Genomic DNA, 21,995 nt, shown 5'->3' on the forward strand with positions numbered 1-21,995 from the left:
TGTCCCGCGAGAGGTGTCCAAATGAGACAGCAGTTCGGCCGGCGCCCCACCCGCTGCACCATCAATGGCCCAATCGACGACCGCGAACCTGCGCGCCTCCGCCACCGGCAACGAAAACATCAGCTGCAGCTGGGAGACGACGGGCTCGGCTGTGCTCGCATCGCAGCCGACGGTGCCGCTAATATCAGCATATTATTCTTCTTTGTGTACAAGTATTGCGAAGAGCGATAACAACAATAAGAAAATATTGCGGCTTGTGAGCGTCGGCATTTCATTTCAAAGCGCCGTCCGTTTTAGCTTTGAAGGGAACCAGAAAAGGCCTAGCGACAATATCGGCGCCGTCGAGCGATCAGCGGCGGTGAATCTGCCGCACAAATGATTCCCGGTCTCATCCACTCTACGTACGGCAAGGAAATCTCGCCGTTCGCGAGCAAGAACCGCTGTTGAACGGCGGCCCACGAATGGCAAACGGCGTGCGATGAGTTACCGTGCCGGTAACGTGACTCAGTACTTCTCGGCTACCCGCTGTTGCTGCGGTGCCAGCCCGTGTTATGCGAAGCGTACCGCTATAGACCCTGTGTTGCGCGCACGTCTGGAAAGGCCAACACTGCCGCACTCTGTTCGCGCAGCTAATCAGACCGCTAAGCACGACTGTGTTGGAACGCGAGCGATTTGGCACTTGTGTTGCGGGCTGTAATTACCGATTCGCAAGGGCGCACAAATGAGCAACACGACGAGGAAGAGCAGAAAGCACGCGTACCTGCTAGCAGACTAACTGGAAGTCGTTGGTTCTTGTTCAACCAATGGACATCGTTTCCGCAGTTGACATCACCAGATTCCCCCTGCTGACATCGTGACGACCGCTGGGGATACCGGAAAGGCGAGGGGAGGAGAACGCCATTGTTTTTTTTTTTTGTTGTTGGCACTCCCGCAGCGCGTAGCGCTGCAGCCTTTGGCATCGTTGATCGTGACGGCATTCTGAACTCTATGCGCGTTTACTTGAAATGTTAAAAAAATATCTGAGGTGGTTTTGGGGCCCTTTAAAGACACGGAAGGCCATCTTCGAATTGTTATTCGACCAGCGCACGATGTGCGATCGGTGGGAGTCGTGCGACATCGTTCGAACAGCAGCAGGCAACGAACGGTACCATCCTTTGCCAATTAAGACTTCTTTACTTCTCCCCTCGGTGGCATCGGGTGCCACACTATAAGATGCACAAAAAACCAAGGGGATTGCTGCGCACACCACACACTGCGAGCGAGTACCAGTAGCGCGAGTCGGCCCCCACCGGCCACCATTCGTCGTTCAGAAATCGAAAAACATCGAAACCCAGCAGAAGACCCAGCTCTGACGGAACGGTTTGGCACGGCTCATTCAAGGAGAGAGAATCAGCTTCCTCACTCCTAAATAACCGCCGATCACTTACTGAACCACGGCTCCCTCGGTCTTCAAAAGAGCGGCCCGCTCCTGAGCGCTCAGGAGCGAGCCGGGTCTTTTGAAGAGCGAGGGAGCCGAGGGCCGAGGCGAAAAGAGCGGCTCTCAGGAGCGAGCCGGATCTTTTGAAGAGCAAGGGAGCCGTGGCGAAAAGAGTGGCTGGCTCCTGAGCGCTCAGGAGCGAGCCGGATCTTTTGATCCGCTCTTTTCAAGAGCGAGGGAGCGGTGGTTCAGTGAGCGGCGGTTCTTTCGTTCTTCAGGCGAAGGCGAGGGGGTGAAGGCGGCTCTTGCGAGGAAGGGCGGGAGGGCAGTTGCTTTCTCGTACCGCGGTTTCTCGCACCCAGCAGAAGGCCCGGCTCTGACGGAACGCACCGGCACGGCTCTCTGAATGCGAGAGAACCGGCTCCCTTTCTCCAAAAGAACCGCCGCTCATTTTTACTGAACGACCGCTCACTCGCTCTTTAAAAAGAGCCGCTCACAAGATCCGGCTCGCTCCTGAGCGACCCATCTCTATTGGGACAGTCAAAAACGGTAGAGAACAAGGGGAAGCCAGCGTTGAAGCATTCAGAAGTCCCCAGAAGCTTATCCCTCCCTACAACTAGGGCCACTGCGAACTCGACACATACATAGAGCGCTTAGAGCGGGTAGCCACCAGCCAGGGATGGCCAAGCGACAGGTGGGCACTATAATTAAGCCTGTCAGGCGAAGCCTTGAGCACGGTCGAACGCGCGGCGGCGGAGGATGCCACAGACTATCAAAAGCTGAAGCAAACTTTACTGCAAAGGTATACAAAAGAAGGATACCAACAAAAGTTCCACGAAGCTAAGCCAGGGAATTCCAGGACAGGGCAGCAGTTTGCTGTTCGACTGCTCGAGTACTTTGATCATTGGCAGTAGATGGTGAAAACAGAAAGTGTATGACGCATAAGAGATAAGAGTGTATCGGAACAGTTCTTGCTACGTTGTGATGAGATGCTCACCACCTTCCTGCAAGAGCGAGGATGCCGTGGCCTCGACAAGCTAGCCGAAGCAGCTGATTAGTATCTGGAGGCGCAAGGTCTGACGAACCTCGCTAGAGGAAAAGAGGGACCAGCAAAGCAGTGTTGCAGAACTGCGAAACAGAGGCCGTGAAAGGATAAAGCTCAGTGATTTCTATGTGGCAAGCAAGGGCACCATGCTGCAGATTGTTGGACGCGGTCGAAAGGACCCAAGCCTTCGTCTTGCTGGAAAAGCAGGAAACATGGCCATAAAGCTGACGAGTGCCCGAACACAAAGAGCAGGAACAAGGAGGCGTCAAGTGCTACAGCTAACTGCGACCGGATGCCTGCCGCCCGAAATGAAGAAAATCCGACTTCTACCTCTAAACCAGAAGAGAAAACTAGCCCATCGGCAAAAACAGATGATATCATCACAACGTAGCAAGAACTGTTCCGATACACTCTTATCTCTTATGCGTCATACACTTTCTGTTTTGGTCACGCAAGAGATGCCGACGGCTACCGGATATCTCGATGGACATCCTGTGACAGTGCTGAGAGATTCCGGATGCAATGCTGTGGTCGTCAGGCATTTGCTGGTACCGGAAAAGAATTTGACCGGTATCATGCGTACTGTTTACCTTCTGGGCAGTTCATCTAAGCAGCTTCCAAAGGCAAAGGTCTACGTAGACTACCCTTTCTTCCGAGGAACGACACTGGCACTTTGGATGGAAAAGCCACTCTATGATGTTCTTGCGAACAACGATGGGGTGCTCTACCCAGTGGTTCTAACACGTCACATGACCGGTCTGATTTTGCAAGGCTGTATCAAGAGGAGCCTGTTCGACACCAAAGCGTGTCCCAAGATAAAGCGACCTTGAGTGCACCGATAACAAGAACCAAGGAAATGAAGTTATCTGCTGCTGCATCGAGCAAACTAGATGTGAATCCACAAGTTCTGGAAGAGTTGCAGCGAGCAGAACATACCTTCGAGGGCTGTTTTTCATCGATCGGGAAGGCAACGACGAAGCGATCAGCAACCGTAGAATATGTTTTGATCAAGGGCATACTTTACTGACACTACAGATCACCGACGAGGCAGGAAGTTGACCAACTGGTTTTTCCCCAAAGCCTCCGCCAGTTCGTCCTTAAGATGGTGCACGGGGGAGTTTTGGCAGGCCACCAATGTGTGGCGATTGATATAATCGGGCCACTCTCACTGACGTTGGCAAAAGGAAATCGCTTTATCCTAACGATGGTGGACTGCGCAACGCACTATCCTGACGTCGTTGCATTACCAAGCACTGAAACGGAGAGAATAGCAGAAGGATTGGTGGAAACATTCTCGCGGGTGGGAATACCATGGGAAATAGTGAGCGACCGAGGTCAATCATTCACTTCAAGTTTAATGCAAGAACTGAGCAGTCTACTGTCCTTCCAACATTTGCCAACAACACCATACCACCCTATGGTGAATGGCTTTGTTGAGTGCTTCAATGGAACCTTAAAGCAAATGATACAGCGCATGTGCCAGGAAAGTGCAAAGAATTGGGACAGATACTTGGCACCTTTATTATTTGCTTATAGAGAAGTACCTCAGTCGAGTCTGCTTTTCTCCTTTTGACTTACTGTACGGTCGGGACATTATAGGACCAATGGCCATACCAAAGGAATTATGGTCATGAGAACCTCCCGAAGCAGAAACAAAGACCACATATGGTTATTTTATGGAGCTTAGCAAGCGTTTACAGGAGACGTGCAGATTTGCTCACGAGGAGCTGCAGAAAGCCAAGCTGACACAAGAAATATTATGACGGCAAAGAAAAACCACGTCAGCTCTGCGCCGGAGACAATGCATAATTACTGCTACCTTCCGACAAAACGCTGGAAAGCGTTTGTCGGAAAACAAAACATGGAAAGGCCCATTCACTGTATTATAGAAACTAAGGTGTTATTGCGCAACAAAAGGACAAGGACGGCAGAGAAATACACACACCAAGCGCAAATGCTTGGTGTGTGTCTTGGTGTTGCGCTTGGTGTGTGTATTTCTCTGCCGTCCTTGTCCTTTTGTTGCGCAATAACACCTTAGTAATGGACTACCAACTTGCCCGCAATGCTGCCCTCATTATAGAAACGTAGTGAAATCAACTAGTACGTTGTTGATCTTGGGACCCACACCAGTCTGTTCCACATCCTTAAAAATTATGAGCAGAAAATACTTTCGACGGATGCACGGCTGTCACAATGAAGACGAAACAACCAGAACTACTGTTCCTCTCACTTAAACAGCATGAGACCAAACATGACATCAAAGCCACCGACACCTTGGACCGTGGAGCGAGAGGTCTGTGGATCGAGAGGCCCTTGCTCTCTTGTGCGCTATCTAGAAATGCCACGTCTGCGGCAAACAATTTGTACTTCAGAGCGACCACCAGCCGCTCGCTTACATTAACTCGGCCAAGCACACGTCTGATGCTAATGGAGTACGACTTCATGGTGGAATAATAAAGGGTAGTGAAAATATAGGCGCTGACTATATGAGCCAAGTGTAGACTTACAGCGTGAAGTGCGCCTACTGCATTTACTGCATTTGCGAACACTTGGTGAAGTAATTATGTGCGTGTTGAAAAACTTTTACATGTGAACACTGTTCGCTTTACGGACTGCGAACTTTGTCCATGCACGTGCTTTGAAAAGTTCTTTTAAGTGAAACAACTTTCTAAAGTGGGCGGTAAAATTTCATAAGTGCTGCAAGAAGATAGGAGCGGACAACTAAGCTCCGTGAAGGAAGTGAACAGGTGCACCAGTGCTCAGCAGTTCCAAGTTCCCGGGGCAAATGAGGTCCTGCCAGTCGAGACGCACGTGGCAAGGTGCGGAGGACCGCGGAGCCGGGCACGGATGAGGGTGTCCGAGGTACCAGGGCTCCAGCTGCCACACCTGAGCTGTGTTGAGCAGCATTTCAGTCTAGCACAGAGGCGGCTGTGCTAGACGAGTTCCTCACGTGGGTTGCGATTAGCGTACAAGCCGGGCACCAAGGCCGTGCTGGACAAGGTGTCTCCTCACTGCTGCTCCCGAGCATGCGTCCCAGAGAACTGTGCTGGACGGGGCCTGAACGTGTCGTTGTTGCAGCCGACTCGAGCACAGCTGAATCTACAGTGCCGCGACGACAGAACTATGAGCCTCGCAACTGTTTCAGCCCGTTTATCCTCGTGTGCTGTGTGTGGATGTACTAGCTTACTGCAGTTATGAAGCTGATTAACGTTCTTTATATATATTTTGAAGGTTCTTTTGATTTCTATAAATGTTCCCAAATGACTCCGTCTTTCTTCCGCATCACTGCACACTAGCAAAAGTACCGAACAGTCCTAAACACTACAAATGCGTTTTCCACGTTACCACTTCGCGATTGGATACCATGACTGGTAGGCTTTTCATTTTACTTTAAAAAGAAAAGGGAGTACCATAAAAATAGGTTCTCAGTCCTATTAAGTTGAATACTTCGTGAAATGCCCTAAATGTTTTCACATGCAGAAATGTGCACTGCACGCTCTCCAAGCTTTTGGTATTAATGACAAGTGCTGTCTGCAACTCGTCGTGTTTTTTTAAAACGAACATTTCTGCACAGTATTAACACAATTTCTGCTAAAAACACCTACTGGTAGCAGTATTCTACCCCTGCCCAAGTCATTACTAAATGCAGGTGGTTCGCCTGCTGTTTCATGAAATGGACTCAAAATGCTCGAGGCATTGTGAATATGGAAAGTGCACCAAGTTGGGCTATAGTTGGTTGAGGTTCATATTGGAAAGATTTTAACTGCGCTAGAAACAGGGACAAAGGAGCAAAAGAGGACGAAAAAGACAACACGTGCGCAGACTCACAACTAACTTTTAATGGGTGAAAGATGACATATATACAGTGAGGATAACAAAACAACATGATCTGATTGGCAAGACATGGTCACATGTACGCTTCAATCACAATCTCGCACCTAGATATTGCACTTCACAATCTGCAAGTGCCACAGAAGGATCACTGATGCATCCACGTGTTTTCTTAATTGCATAAGCCTCGAAGATATCCTGCGTGATGCGGTTCTTATGGTGATATAAAATCTTAGTTTTTTTCAGCAGCGGCCGGCACGCCTTGTTTGTCTCCTTTTCACAGTCCCTGCAGTGCTTCGCCACGTGAAGATAGCCATCAGACAAGCAGTTCGTGGAATGCTCCTTTAAAGGAATCCATGGCCTTAGCGCTACTAGAAGACTTGAACCTCTGCAGGTTGCGTGCTCATGCCAAGAATGCCACAAATTCGGCACTCCAACTTTTTTTCTCAGTTAAAACACATAAACCTGACCTGCCTTTTCGCTCCATTGTGTTGGAACGGGGAACATGGCAATATGTAGTTGCTGGGTTCCTTCAGGAATACCTCTCGAAGCTCATGCTTGATGATCCATTCCTGGTGCCCAATTCCGCTATCCTGCAATTCTTGCAGGATAGCTACCCAGGAGGATTCAAAGCATTCAGCGTTGATGTCAAAGATTTGTTTCATGCTATTCACCAACCAGAATTAATGGTTGCTGTAAAAGAGTATTACAGAGAATAATGACAAGCAGAAGTTTATTTTGCAATGTGGCATTGCTGTGAAATCCTTTTTTAGAAGTGTTATCTATGTACTTGTCGTCCACTTAGGTATCATGGCGGGGCAGCGATACATTCAAAGGTCGGGAGTCTGCATTGGTTCTAGAGTTGCACCTGTGCTTAGCGGCACCTTCTTGTCAAAAGTGGATCGGGCCGTACATGACGACCTTGGAAGGATTGCTGTTCAAGCTTTTGGTTATGTCGACGATTACGTGGTTTTTGTCAATGGTGTACTGGAGTACCGCGTTCTTGAGACTCAAAAAGCGTTAACTAAATCAGGGCTGGGCCTCAATTTCACCGTTGAACTACCCTATGACAATGAACTACAGTTTTTAGACATTCGATGTGTCCCATACTTGCTGGTTTTTTCGACCTCGGTCCTTAAAAATGCCTCTAAGCTTTTCTTCGGCACATTCCAAAACCGTAAAAAATGGCATTGTTTTGTCCAGCATTAATTCTGCTCTACGAAAATCTTGCGCCTACGTGGTAACAGATAGCGTTGAACACCAAGTAACAAGATTGACTACTGCAGGGTATCCGAGCTATGTTATAGCAGAAGTCTGTGAAAATGTAATCAAGAAGATTAAGTGTGGTGTTACTGCTTCACCTCAAGATAACGACCAGGAGCGTAGAAGTTATGCTGTGATCCCTTACCAGCATAAGGTGTCACACAATCTCAAGAACGTTGCGCAACGTTACAGTGTGAACATTGTGTTCTCCGTCCCTCAGAAAATGGCACGTGTGTGTGCATGTGCAATGAATAAAATTGACAGGTCACCTAGCAATAGCCCTTTTGTTTGCCATATTGACCACAAAACGCCAGAGTACGTCCCCTGCGTTCGCGCTGTAGTATATGAATTCCCTTTCACTTGTGGGTGTGTGTATATTGGACAAACGAGCCACTGCATTAATATTCGTTTAAAGGAGCATTCCACAAACTGCTTGTCTGATGGCTATTCTCACGTGGCGAAGCACTGCAGGGACTGTGAAAAGGAGACAAACAAGGCGTGCCGACCGCTGCTGAAAAGAACTAAGATTTTATATTGCCATAAGGACCGCATCACGCGGGAGATCTTCGAGGTTTATGCAATTAAGAAAACACGTGGATGCATCAGTGATCCGTCGGTGGCGCTTGCAGATTGTGAAGTGCAATATCTAGGCGCGAGATTATGATTGAACCGTACATGTGACCATGTCTTGCCAATCAGATCATGTTGTTTTGTTATCCTCACTGTATATATGTCATCTTTCACCAATTAAAAGTTAGTTGTGAGTCTGCGCACGTGTTGTCTTTTTCGTCCTCCTTTGCTCCTTTGTCCCCGTTTCTAGCACAGTTAAAATCTTTCCAATATGAATATGGGAAGTCAGTGAAAATCCATATATTTAATAACACAAACAAGGATAATTAAGAGAAAGCAGTAAAACATTCTTTTGTTCACTTCTTGTCCTTGTTCATGCTAAGCAGTGATTGAAACTTTCAGATTAATGAGAATGCTTATCAGATGGGCCAAGCTCGCCAACTGGCCATCTTTGCTGTACTCACATGAGCATGTGAGGCCATGCAGTCTTGAAGTCTTGGAAGGCAAGTTCGCCAACGTCCTTTGCACTCGACAAGCCTGCAAGGATCCTGAAACCCCACATTTTTTTTATGGCTTGCTCATTACAGTGCACAAAAGAAAACATTTGGCATACCAAAGGCAGGCAGTGAGCCCAAGCAAGAGTTCATCGGCACCAATGTGTCCCACAGAAACCCCCAAAAAATAAGGATGGCAGTGGCTGACCCTTACTGCACAGCTGGCGACAGGCAGGACAGTTTGGTGCATGGGCGCTGAAGGATTGTGGTGCAGATGGCATTATTGGATGTAAAAAGAGGAACACTGGGTTTGCACTTGTTTCGCTTTGAAATAAGTTGCGTGGCATGACTCAACCTGCATGTGTAGCCACAGGCAGTGCTCACATGACCTTCACATTTCCCACTCCTCAAGAACAGGCCAAAGCAGACGTGCCTACTGGCATCTTTTAGAGTGACCGACGAGACTCCATCAATGCTTGCTCCTGTTCCCATCAACAGCATACTTTCAGCCTCTCCAGAGTAATCATTTGTCACCACACACACTTATTAAAGTAAGGTCACTTGAAAACCAGTCTTCCTCCTGTTCTGTTCCCTGGTTTCTTAAAAGTGCTGGAAAAGTTATCCAATGATGTCGGATAAGTGATGGCCTACACAAAAAAACATGCCCTGCAGGACCTTATGCGAGTACACTTCTTTGGTTAAGTGCTTACACATGCACCACATAGAAAGCCTTTCCTACATATTTTTACAGAAAGCATGGCCCAACATCAGTGCATCAGTTTTGAGTGGCATGATAAATATTTCTTTTTTAAATGTCAGTGCAAACACATGTACACAAAAGTAATGTTTGACCATGCGGCTACATCTATTCGGCAGTTTTTTTCGAGTGTAGAGGTTGTGACATGTTTTTCGTCGCCTTTATTTTGAGCACGTCTCCCCATGCATTTTTTTCTTAATGATCAGTCACCAACTAGACCAGCTTTCCATTTTGTGTGATAGCCATTGGTTGTGGTGTTTGTTCTTGGTACAACAGAGTAGTCCCATTTGTGTCTAATTTACGCATTTTTATTGGAATACAGCCATCGTTCAGATGGCTATGTTGACACCAAGCAATGCCACACCAAAATAGCCTACTGTGGTTGCCAATTGACGAGTGAAATTAAAAAAAAAAAGAAATACACTGATAATCTCTGCAACAGAGTGAAGGTGGTAATAAAACTGGCTCTTTACTTTCAATACAGCAGAAGAAGCAGAAACCAAGCAGCATAACCTCAAGCCCAGAAGCTTTTTTTTTTTTTTTTTTGCATGCCAGCAACTCCCACTTTCGCAGGTTTCATACTTGCGTGTTGAGTTACATACTTCCTGAAAGCAGGAACAGCATGAAAACTTTACATAAGACTCTTGAAAGGCAGAAGATGTCAAAACACTTGTTTTTCAAGATGCTGCATCAACTTCAGATGCTCACTAATGTCAACTCCACTTGGGAGGTGAGCACATGGCGTGATGCACCCAGAATCACTGCAGCTTAAATGCAACATCAGCTACCCTCATCTTCCGTGCTGCTGCCACACTATATTATGCCTATTATCTTGTGTTGCTTCACTGCCCCATAGCTTAGTGCAGGTAGAATGCACCGATTGTTGAGAACCTTAGTAAGCTGCCATCCCCAATTGCCTTTACAAACTGCCCATTGAACGGCATTATTCACCTTCTAGGATCCAAATCCTTTGGCCTAGATGAGTCTTCCCAAGATGCCAATCATCCAGGTTTTCCCAAATTCATCTTAAAACCTACCCTGACAGTTCAGGTCTGCAATAAAGTGTTCCAATTTTGCTTAAGTGAAGTTTTGTCTATTAATATTAACCCCTTGCGGTCAAGTACAATTACCGAATTTTTGGTCATTCCAGATAGTAGATACCCCTGGAGGAAATGCATTCAGGTAAACGATGTTAAGCGATTTACTTGAGAAAATTTACTTATTACCAAGGCTCACGACAGTAGTCAAGCACTGTGTGGCAGCACTCGAAGCACTCTCCTAGGTGGGTTTTGCACTACACAGTGATGCTACTGCGGACTACTGATTTGGAGCAATTTTTGGAGCATCAGAAATTTCATTTTGGAGCACTTAGGAGCAGGAAATTTGGCATTCGGGAGCAGCTTGGAGCAGCTGATTTTTCACATCCTGAAGTATTTCAAAAAAACAAGTGTACATGCGACACACACACACACACACACACACACACACACACACACACACACACACACACACACACACACACACACACACACACACACACACACACACAATTGTAATATATTGCTAGTTTTCCCAGATGTCATCCGTATATCCATAAACAGAAATGATGAACACATTGGCGGCATGCAGTTATTATAATCACATGTCATGCTGCGCTTCAAACAGGCGACAGTAGAAAAAAGAAAAAAGAAAAATGCATCAGTCATCCTTCTGTTTCATTGTTAGATAAAGAGAATTCGCTGCTGTCATCATATCTTTAACGCGTTTTTGCCTTTTGTGGTTGTTTTATGAACACTGCTGGTTTTTTTTTTATGCTGACCGCGTGGCGGCATTTTATGACAAGCGTTATTTTATGCGCTCTTGACATGTTCTATTGACAGGATCGCGCAGATCTGTGGGTATTTAAGCCGGTGGTTCTTCAATAATAAACATCAGTTGTTAGAAAGCGCTCGTCCTTGTGTCTCCTTTTCTTCGTCCCTGTTTGTTTGCGCACAGAAACTTAAGAAAATGAATCTGTTCCAACTAGGCCGACTCGCAGTTATGCTTCAGTAGAAACCCGCTGTTACGTTCCTGGGCGCTGCGTCTTCCTGGCTGTTAAGCTCCCATAGCACCCAATGCATTGGTAGCACCGCTGTTGCGTCGCAAATGTAGGACCGTTCTCGCATCATGTGGCCTCTGGGCTGCTGTGCCTTTGTTCTGCGTTTTTCATGTTTGTATGGCATTCTTTACTGCTGCTCTACAAAGAGCATGGTGCCTGGGTTTCAAACCAAGTGAGGTGCAGAACTATGTGGGCATAAATATACAGTAGTTCTAGTGTTGTACCTGCAGACTGCCTCATTGATAGCAGTCTCTAGTGCAGTCAGTGAGGCATTGTTTTCTTTTGGTAGAATCAACCATGTTACTGAATGAAGGCTCTCAGCAGCCTTCTGAATCATCATCTTCCATTGACAATGGCTATGAAGGTTAGGAGAGCCACTGATAGATAGGCAGCAATGCAGCTGCTATGTGCTTTCCAGCCTGTACTTTTGTATCATGCCTCACTTCTGCAGCCAGGTAGGTGTCTGTGCCAGCCCAAGTGGTCTAGTGAGCAGAGCTTATGATGAGGTTCTCTTTATGAAGGGGTGGTAGATAGGTATTGTTACGAGATATCGTGGCATTACGATAATAGAGTCGGCACACGATGTGCTAAGTCGCGGGTACGAGGTGCCGACGCGCGAAATGCCTGGTCGCGGGTCCAAATAATAGACGCTCGGTAAGCTCAATCGCGCAGTCGGAGGGGCCGACGCGCGAAATGCCAAGCCGCGGGTCCGAGGAATAAACGCTCAAGGTGTCGACACTCGATGAGCGATGTGCGGACGCGCGAAATGCCTAGCCGCGGGCTCGAGGAGTCGACGCTCGAAGTGCCGACGCGCGAAGTGCCTAGCCGCGGGTCCGACGAGTCGACACTCGATGAGCGATGTGCCGACGTGCGAAATGCCTAGCCGCGGGCTTGAGGAGGCGACGCTCGATTAGCTTAGTCGCGCCTTCCGAGGTGCCGACGCGCGAAATGCCTAGCCGCGGGCTCGAGGAGTTGACGCTCGCAGGGCCGACGCGCGAAGTGCCTAGCCGCGGGTCCGAGGAGTCGAGACTCGCTGAGCGATGTGCCGACGCGCGAAATGCGTAGCCGCGGGCTCGAGGAGTCGTCGCTCGATGTGCTTAGTCGCGCAGTCGGAGGCGCGGATGCACGAAATGCTTAGGCAACGCCTCCTAAATTGGAGGCGTTGGCTTAGGCAAGGATCCGAGAAACCCGCGCGCAATGTGCTTGATCGCCGAGTCGGAGACGCCTACGCGCGAAAGGCTTAGCCGCGTGATCGAGGATTCCGTGCCCGAAGCTAGGTCGAGAATCCGCGTCGCCGATGCTCCGAATGCTTAGCCGCGGGTCTGAGACGTCTACAAAAAGCGGGATCGGCCACGCTACAGCGATGTCCACGTAGCGCCCGCTCTAATACTAGTCGAGATTACGGAAACTGCCCAGAGATCGCGAAGAGACCGCAACAAGCGGTGCAGACAACGCCATCGCGAAGCGAGCACGAACCGCGCTGGAGTCACGTGGCGGGCGCGGGCAATCGGTGGCTCCGGCACGACCTTCAATCATTTGTTTTTCTGTGCTTGTTTCTGTATGGAGGAGATAGCTGAAGCGGCAAATTTGAAGACGGAGAAATGCGCTTTCCAACGAGTCCAAGATGGCGGCGCTCGGCTGCCCCGTTCCGGAGATATCGTGGCTTGAAAAATGCCGTTCTTTCGCGATTTCCGCGAAATTTTTCGGCACCTTGGCTGATACAACAATTTTTTTAGAGCCCTTCTACTTGGTTTTCAGCGTTGACATTTCGGAATCAGATAAAATAAGAGTTACAGAAATTGAAAATGTGATTAAGAAAATCGATTTTTAGCCATTTTTCGCGATGCGAAAGCCGCGTCCGTCCTTAATCGGGACGCACGCGCTAGTGCTGTTTCGTCTCCTGTTCGCAACTAAGGCTAGCCCTATCATCGCGTTGCAGGTTTTAATTCCCCGGTGGTGCAATTGTCGGCGATAGACGCCGCCAAATCCGAGACTGTTTGGCGCAGTTAGGCGCAATTTTCGTCGATTGTATCAGGATGGCGCAGTAAATCCCATTTGGCGCACTTTGGCGCAGTTGGCGCAGGAGTGGAATCACTGAGTCTACAGATCTGTAGGGTCCTCTGTCTTCTAGAGTGCTCTCATTCTAGCATGTTCGCTTACCATCTGCAGGTCAAGTATTCACAGCCATGAAATCGTCTTCTGGTTCACTCCTTACGTACGTGAATTTCGCCCAAAGAGTGCATGCACCGAAAACATCCTGGCGGCACTTCATGCCACAAATCACACGAAAATCCCTTTAATCATAAAAAGAATGGAAAAGTGCTGCCTTCATCTGGAGACATTACAAAGTATTACTTGAAAAAAACCTCAAAAGCTACCAACACAAATAGCCAGCGAACGCGAGCATGCGCATGTGTCGAGCTCTACCCAACATTTAACTGGTATTTTCGTGTATCGGTGGGGCCCGACAGATGACCACAAAAGATTAATCTCAGGTTGCAAAGATATTCACCACTAATCCTTAAACCCACTCTGGCATTTAAAACACTTACTGTCGAGAGTGGTAAATGGGGTGTAATTTAGTCACAAACCAATGCAGGTGCTGTGAGTCAGTAGCGCACCCAGCATTTCTGCCAGGGGGGGGTTGACAGTTTGCCAATACCATCTAAACAGCACTAATTTCGATTTCTTCACAGGAAATTGTCAAAAAAATGCGCTTTTTGCGAGTGTGCAGGTGATTGCGCGTCTTACATCTTATTTACAGTACTCAAATGCGTAAGGAAAGAAAAGGGGTTAAACAAAAGGGGGTTTTAAGTCGGCCTCAGGGGGGGGTTACAACCCCCGAATCCCCCCCCGTCGGTGCGCCACTGCTGTGAGTAACATGGATTACGATGATGGTGAATGTAGTGTATTGAGGCACAAGTATGGCCAAAGAGCGCCAGGCCAGGGTTAAATGAGTTCGAATTGCAGTGATGAATTACGAGTGGTAAATGTGACATAAGGGGGCCTAAAAAATAGTCAGTGTAAAGTGCATAAAATCTACATGCAATAAGATTACGGCAATGACTAATGACGTGTGCTATATACACATGAAATATGCATTGCAAATAAATGTTACAATATACAAAATAAATCGAATGCGAAAATTGGCAGAAAGCATCTGGGGTTTTTCATTATCCACCTGGGGTTCTTCAAGATAAACCTCTAAAAATTTATGATTCAGGAACATACCTTGAATGTCATTAAGGAAGCATGCCACAACAGTACCGCAGCAAGCACTGCATTTTTATGTGTGAGACTCTCCACAAGCATCAGCATGCAGTACGTGCGGCCACCATGCATTCCAATGAGTACAACACCCATGCACTCTCGGCTACACCACTAGCCCCAAAAGCAGCTATACAAAACCAAAGTCATCTGCATTGCTGCATGCTTGGAAATGGCAAGCTGAAGTCAAAAGCAGTCTATAATCACTCGTCATAGTGCTAAGCCTAAAAGTCGGTGTAGGCATTGTAGCCTGGCTATGATGCACCTCGCACTTTTCTTGGGACAGTGACGAATCAGTCAATCTGAAGCAGAGCACTTTTCTCTCTTTTTTTTTGTGAGGAACAAACAAAGGTGCAACGACATGCTGGCGTGCATGTGCACCTTGCATGCAGAAACACGACAAAGATCTCGGTTAACATGCTGACCGTGATGGCCATTCATTGGCCACAAATGTCAATAAAACACTGCACATGCTGCCAACTCACGCAAAGCCACAGCTGCTTGAGCCACACTGCCTCAAATGTCCCCACAAGATCATGACAAACAGCACTTGCCCAGCATGGACTGAAGATCGCCAATGACTCCGGCTGGCACCTCAAGACACCGTCGAGTTCTCAGATATTAATTTTGTTGCAGTTAAGTGTTTTTGTTTTCATCAGCATGCCACAGCTGCTTTCCATTTTGCACAGATGATGCAAAAGTGGTGCTAGCTAGAAGTGTGAAATCGCTCCCAAAGGTCAGAAATGGGGTAAAAAACGTGCAAGTAGCTCCATGGCACATATTTTGAGACTGTCACCATACGCAAAAATATGACATTTTTATTCCTTCATACTATATGTCACACCCTTACATTTGCTACTGTTATATAAATATATCTCATCTACCACAGTTCCCCATTTGGTATTGTTAAATGAGGCAGAAGCAGGCGCTAGTCTTCTACACTAGCCAAAGTAACACGGAAGGCTCAACTCCTCCTCAAAACATGGCAGTCGCCAGCTGCCATGTTTTACACAGAACTTCGTCCTCCTCATTTCAGTTTGCTAGTCCTTTTCCCCAACACTACCCCACCGGCAATGGAGCGCCGTCCCGGAGCAAGCTTTTTTTTCGAAAGCGGTAGAAAAAATTCTGCTCAAACGTTTGCAGAACTTTTTGATGCTAATCAGTTAATATCACAATCTCAATTCGGCTTCCGTAAAGGTTTTTCAACAGAATCAGCTTTATTAGTCCAAAAAGAAATTATTTTAAAGAATATAGAAAACAAACTCTCAACACTAGGAATCTTTCTGGTTTTTAATAAGGCTTTCGATTGTCTAGACCTTGGTGGTAGAATAGGAGAGGTGGCCAATCGAGTGCCGCAAGCGCGTCGCCGAACCTCTCGAGTTTATACAGCGGTTGCCAGGTGGCAATAGGGGTTTTATGGGCTCAAAGACGCGCATTGCAAGCTTTCGCTGTGCTGTAAAAGGTCCGTTATTATCGAAAATTTGTGGCTTGAAAACGTTGTTTATGTTTTCAATAGCTTGTGGGCCAGCCTTGCCCACAAAAATGAGGGTATCAGGATCTACAAAGCTTAAAAATTTCAAATCGGCGCAGGTAATCTCGACAAGACTGACACAAAGCACCGATCGCAAGGGACGCGCGTTTATTTTTCTGAAAGCGTGAAAAATCTTGCCGGCTAGTGTACAACGTAAATAATATTTGGTTTTCAGAGGTCATTGTGAGTAGCATTGGGCTTATGGGCGTAGTTGATTTATGATCGCCTGGCTGTAAAATTTCACTGTTGCACGGTCACCAATTGTTTAATTACTGTTCAGCTCCCTTCAGGCGCCTTTCGCCAGAAGCGTCAGATGGTGAGTGCAAACGTGCACGCGCCTACGAAATGTTGGAGACTGTAAGCCACGGGAGTAGACACCATTCTATCTAGACAGAGCAGCGCCGCCCCGCCTTTGTGTTCGCGGCCGACCTTGGCCTTCCACTCTGAGCAACCACGAACAGAAACAGCATGAAACAGACAGTAAGTGAAGAAGTTCACCGTTGTAGACGCGGCACAGTGGACTTCACTTGGGATGCACACTGCAGACAGATCACGCATGCTGAAGCTTCTACAAGGAATATCCCGGTGGCGCAGTAAGCATCAATGAACTTTGCTTTTTAAATCAGCCGGTCCTCCCAGTGATTTAATCTTTCAGTGACGTGCTTGGAAATTGACGATTTCTCGACCCAACGTTTTTCCATTAATAATAATATGAACAATTATATACATAATTTGTGAGAGGTATTTGGCCGAGTGGATGGCCAAATACCTTTCACTTATTTATCAAAAATCTATGAACACTGGTGAATTACCATGTGAATGGAAAACTGCTAAGATTATACCGACCCATAAATCTGAAGATGCTACAAATCCCTCTAACTATCGTCCAGTTTCTTTAACCTGTACTGTTTGCAAAATATTTGAACATATCATACTTAAACACATTATGCAGTTCGTGAACGACAACAAACTGCTATGTGGCAAACTGCCGGTCAACATGGGTTTAGAAAAGGCCGGTCGATGACAACGCAACCAATAGAAACAATCCATGACCTCGCAACCTCCATTAATAACTGCGGACAAACTGACGTTATCTTTCTTGATCGATCAAAAGCCTTTGACCGGGTATTGCACACTAAGTTATTCTGGAAACTTGATAACTTATTTGGTAATTGCAAGGTCACAATATGGATTAAAAATTACCTTTCAGACAGGACCCAGTATACTCACTACAACGGCTATTCATCCAAACACTCACCAGTTCTATTTGGAGTGCCGCAAGGCACAGCACTAGCTCCTATTCTTTTCCTCATTTTTATTAATGAATTAGCCGAGAACTCGGATGTGACAGTCCGCATGTTCACAGATGATTGTATAATATATAAAGAAGTCAACAATACTACAGACCAAGTTATTCTGAACAATGCACTTAGAAACGTTACAAACTGGTGCGGATCATGGCAGATGAATACAGTTAAACCTGTTTATAACGAACCTTCATATAACGAATTCCTGGATATAACGAAGTTTTTCTATTCCCCGCCGTTACTCCATAGAAGCACATGTATTTGAGACCTCTATGTAACAACAAGTGGCAGCGGGAGACCCCCTCGATATAACGAATTTTCCCCTCCGACCACCTAGAGATTTCTCCCCAAATTTTGTCATTTTTGCGCGAGCAGCAACCGGAAGAACCTTCTGCGCCACGACGGAATGCGAAGCGAGCGCACGTGTGCGAGGCAGCCCTGCATCCCTGGACCCGGCGATCTTGCCGCCGCGGGCGTGACCTTTCCCCCTCCCTTCATTCAAATCTGATCCTTGCGCTTGCTGCAGCTGGCCTAGCCCGCCAAGCCGACACTCTCTCCTTTTCCAGTTGATGTTACCGACGCGCTGGTGCACGCTGTGACACATCACTGAACAAGTAACTCAGCGCAATAAAAAAGACAGACACAAGAAAGGGAGAAACAAGGACTTCTTGTGTCTGTCTTTTTTATTGCGCTGAGTTACTTGTTCAGTTATGCAGAACCAACTAGCCCAAGAATCAACTATTCTGTGACACATCAGACACATCGGACACGCGCTGTCAAACGCTGGCGGCGTGTGGAAGCGCCGCTGGAGAAGCGAGCGAAGTTACCTTCGTGCTGTTGTCTATCGCTTCAACGCAAACTGAGCGCCGAGAACACAGCACGCACAACGCTACGAGCCGCCGACGCACCTACACTACCTAGACTCTGCCCCAACGCAGATCGCTTTCAAGATACGGCCTGCGCGACAGCGCGCCGCCGCGCAGTACGCAGTTGATGCCAGAGTACACAACATCGCCCCGCTATCCCTCCCTCCCTCGCCGGTGCCTCGAGCGCAACGGAAGGCGCGCTTCCTCCCTGCTTTACTTGCGCGCGCGAGATTTAGACGCGGTCGTCGGCTCCTGGCTACAAATTCATCGCACAAACATCACATCACGTGGGCTCCGGGGCACTCGGGGCTGGAGGGTAACGAGGCCGCGGACCGGGTAGCTCGAGGTCACACAAACCGAGCGGCCACAATCCTCGATCCCACTACAACCCTCCCCGTACCCGCGGCTTACGGCGCGCGACTTCAACACCTGCGCAAACGTCAGCTTTACCTCCCACCACACAAGGGGCTAAATGCACAGGAAGCACAGGACTGGAGACAGCTCCAGACCAACACCTTCCCCAACTTACACAAATACAGCATTATCTTCTCAGAACACTACAAAGACGCATGCCCATGGTGCAACGAACGACCCACCGCCTAACACGTCACGTGGGGGTGTACAGGCCCCAAACCCCCAGACATACAAACACAACAACCGGAGGAGCAGTGGGAGGCCACTCTGTCCAGCCCCGACCAAGCGACCCAGCGCGGACCGGTAATCCAGGCGAGAGCGCGGCAGCCAAGGCCACTGGGGTCTTGAAATGAAGACTCCACTCGATGTACATTTTCCTCCGTATTTATTTTCTCTGTGTGAATAAACGTTTTCTACTACTACTACTCTCGCACGTTTTCACTCGCACATACAGCATACGGTGCGCGGCAGGAATCGGGGGTCTTCCGGCGTGCCGCGCGAAATGGGTTCGAGACCCATTTCTACGGCAAATGCCGCGTGCCCCGAGATGAAGACCCAATCAAGAGCGACGAGGGTGACGTCACGGAGCCATCACAACCGGACCGCCGGCGGTCCGCGCCGGGTTTTCAATCGACGATCGTCGTCTCTCGCATGAAACAACGAGCGCTCGCGGTGTTGTTCGCGCGTTCTTCGGAGGGCGCCGGAGATCTTATCCAACACCTAGACGTAAAACCCCTAGCTATATATAAAAAGTAGCGCCATCCACTTCCCTCCTCCTCCGTTCCACTATCGCGCTCGGCGCGACCAGCGCGATCGAGGCGCGATATCGACAGTGGCGCCGCCTGCGTCGGGCCTGCCGTGGCAGACGACAGCTAACGCGCTACCAGAGGAAATCCGAGGAAAACTTCGATCGCGCCCTGCGGAGACGTTTTTGAGGCGCGATTTTGCTTCGTCAGTCAGTAACTGGTCTTAATAATGCCGTTTTGGAAGTAGCAACGCGCCGATGCGAGACGGCGCAAATATCAAGTGTGCAGCAAGCGTTTGCGCACGCCGGATGGTAAACAAAAAAAGCCTTTTGCCCTCGCCTTGTCGGTTGCGGCAAAAGGCGCAGCAGCATGCCATCACAACGAAGTTCTTGTCCATAACACGTTTGATCCGTTTGTGCGTACAGCACTTTCGTCGCACAGGCCCCAGAATGACAGTCGGAGCGCGCTGGAAAGAAAAAAATATACAAAAGCGCGACGCGAACTTCCACGTGACACGGATTGGCCAATGGGGGACCGAGGAGGATGGGGCGACAGGAGGCGGCTAAGAGAGGGCGAGGAGGAAGCGTCGGGGTGAGCGCGGTGGCGGCAAGATCTAAGAATGGCGCTACTTTTATAAATATGGGGGCTTTACCTAGACTAAGTGGCGTTGTCTTATCGCGCTGCCGCGCGGCGAGACGCGCGTGCCACGGTGGCCTCGCGGCAAGGCGCTGACACGCGGCATTTTGCCGCTAGCGTGGCCAACGCCTCCTATAAAGAAATATTTATAGGAGGCGTTGGCGTGGCCGTACCACAGGCCGTACCCCTTATCCTATGAGCCAAAACCAATTTTAGGGCCACAACGCGTCATAGACACCATCTTTATATAGCAAATACGGATGTCAGAGGCCATACTTTTGCTGGCGGAAACCGAAAATACGTCATAGTTGTCGCCCCCGGCACTTTGGGCGGCCAATGCCATCTTCAAAGCACCAAGCCAAGCGACATGAAGCCAAAATGGCCGCTCGGGCCAGCGCGGGGTGGCAGTTCGCAACGTATGATGCGGGAACGGTCCCACAGTTGCGATGCAACAGCGGGGTTACCAATGCATTGGGTTCTATGGGAGCTGTGCCGGGACCGGTCGAAAACGACGTAACAGCCGGGAAAACGCAGCCCCCGGGAACGTAACAGCGAGGTTCTACCGTAACACTATACGACGCTACGACGCCATCGTGACGCTCGCTCTTCGTTTCCGATGCCTCGCGCTTGTGCGAAACGACACGCGTCCACGCATCCGGTACCTGGTGTGACATTCCAAGGATGAGTGCTTCGACGAAAACGGAAAACAGGTGCGCGTTACAATTGAGGGCGCGTTAGAATCAAGTAAATACAGTAAGCGTTTATTTTTCGAATTTTCGTGCCGAACCTGCATATAACGAAATCCTCTTTATAACGAAGTTTTTCGGGAATTTCTCAATTTCGTTATATCCAGGTTTAACTGTATTAATCTAGATAAATCGAACAGCTACGGCATGCCCTACTAACTCGCGTTGGATGATATACAAACTAGCTTCTTCCGCGTACATAACTGCTTTAAAAAGCGCAAAACATTATTTCCTAATTCCTTGACATCTATGCTGAAAACAAACGTCCGTAAATTCTGGCGCGTAGTTAACCCCTCTTCTAATAATTTAATTACTTTACAGGACTCCTCTGGCGAACAAGTTTCTAACAAAGAATGCCCAACTTAATTAAATGATACTTTTGTCAAAAAATTTTCCCTTGCTCCTAGTTCTAACCTTCCTGGATCACAGAATTATGACTACCTGATCATGTTCTCTATTGTCGTAGACGTTGGTGGTGTTGCTAAACTTATTGAAAATCTCGACTATCACTCTTCTCCCGGTTTTGACTCGGTCAATGGAAAATTTTTGAAAAATACGTCCGCATATAGTTCCATCATATTAGCGAAGATATTTCAGCAATCTCTTGACACATGTAAATACTTTACCTACACAATGGAAGATTGGGAAGGTGGTTCCTCTTCACAAGTCAGGCAGCAAAGCCATGGCCATTAATTATCGCCCCATCTCTCTAACAAGTACATGCTGTGAGTTACTAGAACATATAATCTTTAAAGCGCTGACAGAATTGCTTGAATCTAACTTGTTCTTTACACCGGCACAACATGGATTCCATAAGTCATACTCATGTGAAAGTCAACTCGTATCTTTCACACATAAACTTCATCGCATTCTCGACCGATCATCATTCGTCGATTGCATATTTTTAGATATTGCCAAAGCGTTTGACAAGGTTTGTCATAAACTGCTACTTCATAAGCTTAGTCATCCTAACATTGACTCAAATGTTTTAAAACAGATTGAATGCT

The 21,995-nt window shown here is 47.9% G+C and overlaps 1 protein-coding gene across 4 annotated transcripts in view; it reads right to left on the reverse strand.

Annotated features, from left to right (window-relative positions):
• Window positions 1-21,995, reverse strand: part of LOC119437613 (choline transporter-like protein 4) — a 629,795-nt gene that overhangs the window by 226,607 nt on the left and 381,193 nt on the right. For all 4 annotated transcript variants that reach the window (XM_037704613.2, XM_037704614.2, XM_049660742.1 and 1 more), the window contains one exon: window positions 8,591-8,674. In XM_037704613.2, the coding sequence (XP_037560541.1) occupies window positions 8,591-8,674 (84 nt within the window). The remainder of the gene's footprint in view (window positions 1-8,590; window positions 8,675-21,995) is intronic.

The sequence above is a fragment of the Dermacentor silvarum genome, chromosome 1 (genome assembly GCF_013339745.2).
Source record: "Dermacentor silvarum isolate Dsil-2018 chromosome 1, BIME_Dsil_1.4, whole genome shotgun sequence".
In the NCBI taxonomy this organism is placed as follows: Eukaryota; Metazoa; Arthropoda; class Arachnida; order Ixodida; family Ixodidae; genus Dermacentor; species Dermacentor silvarum.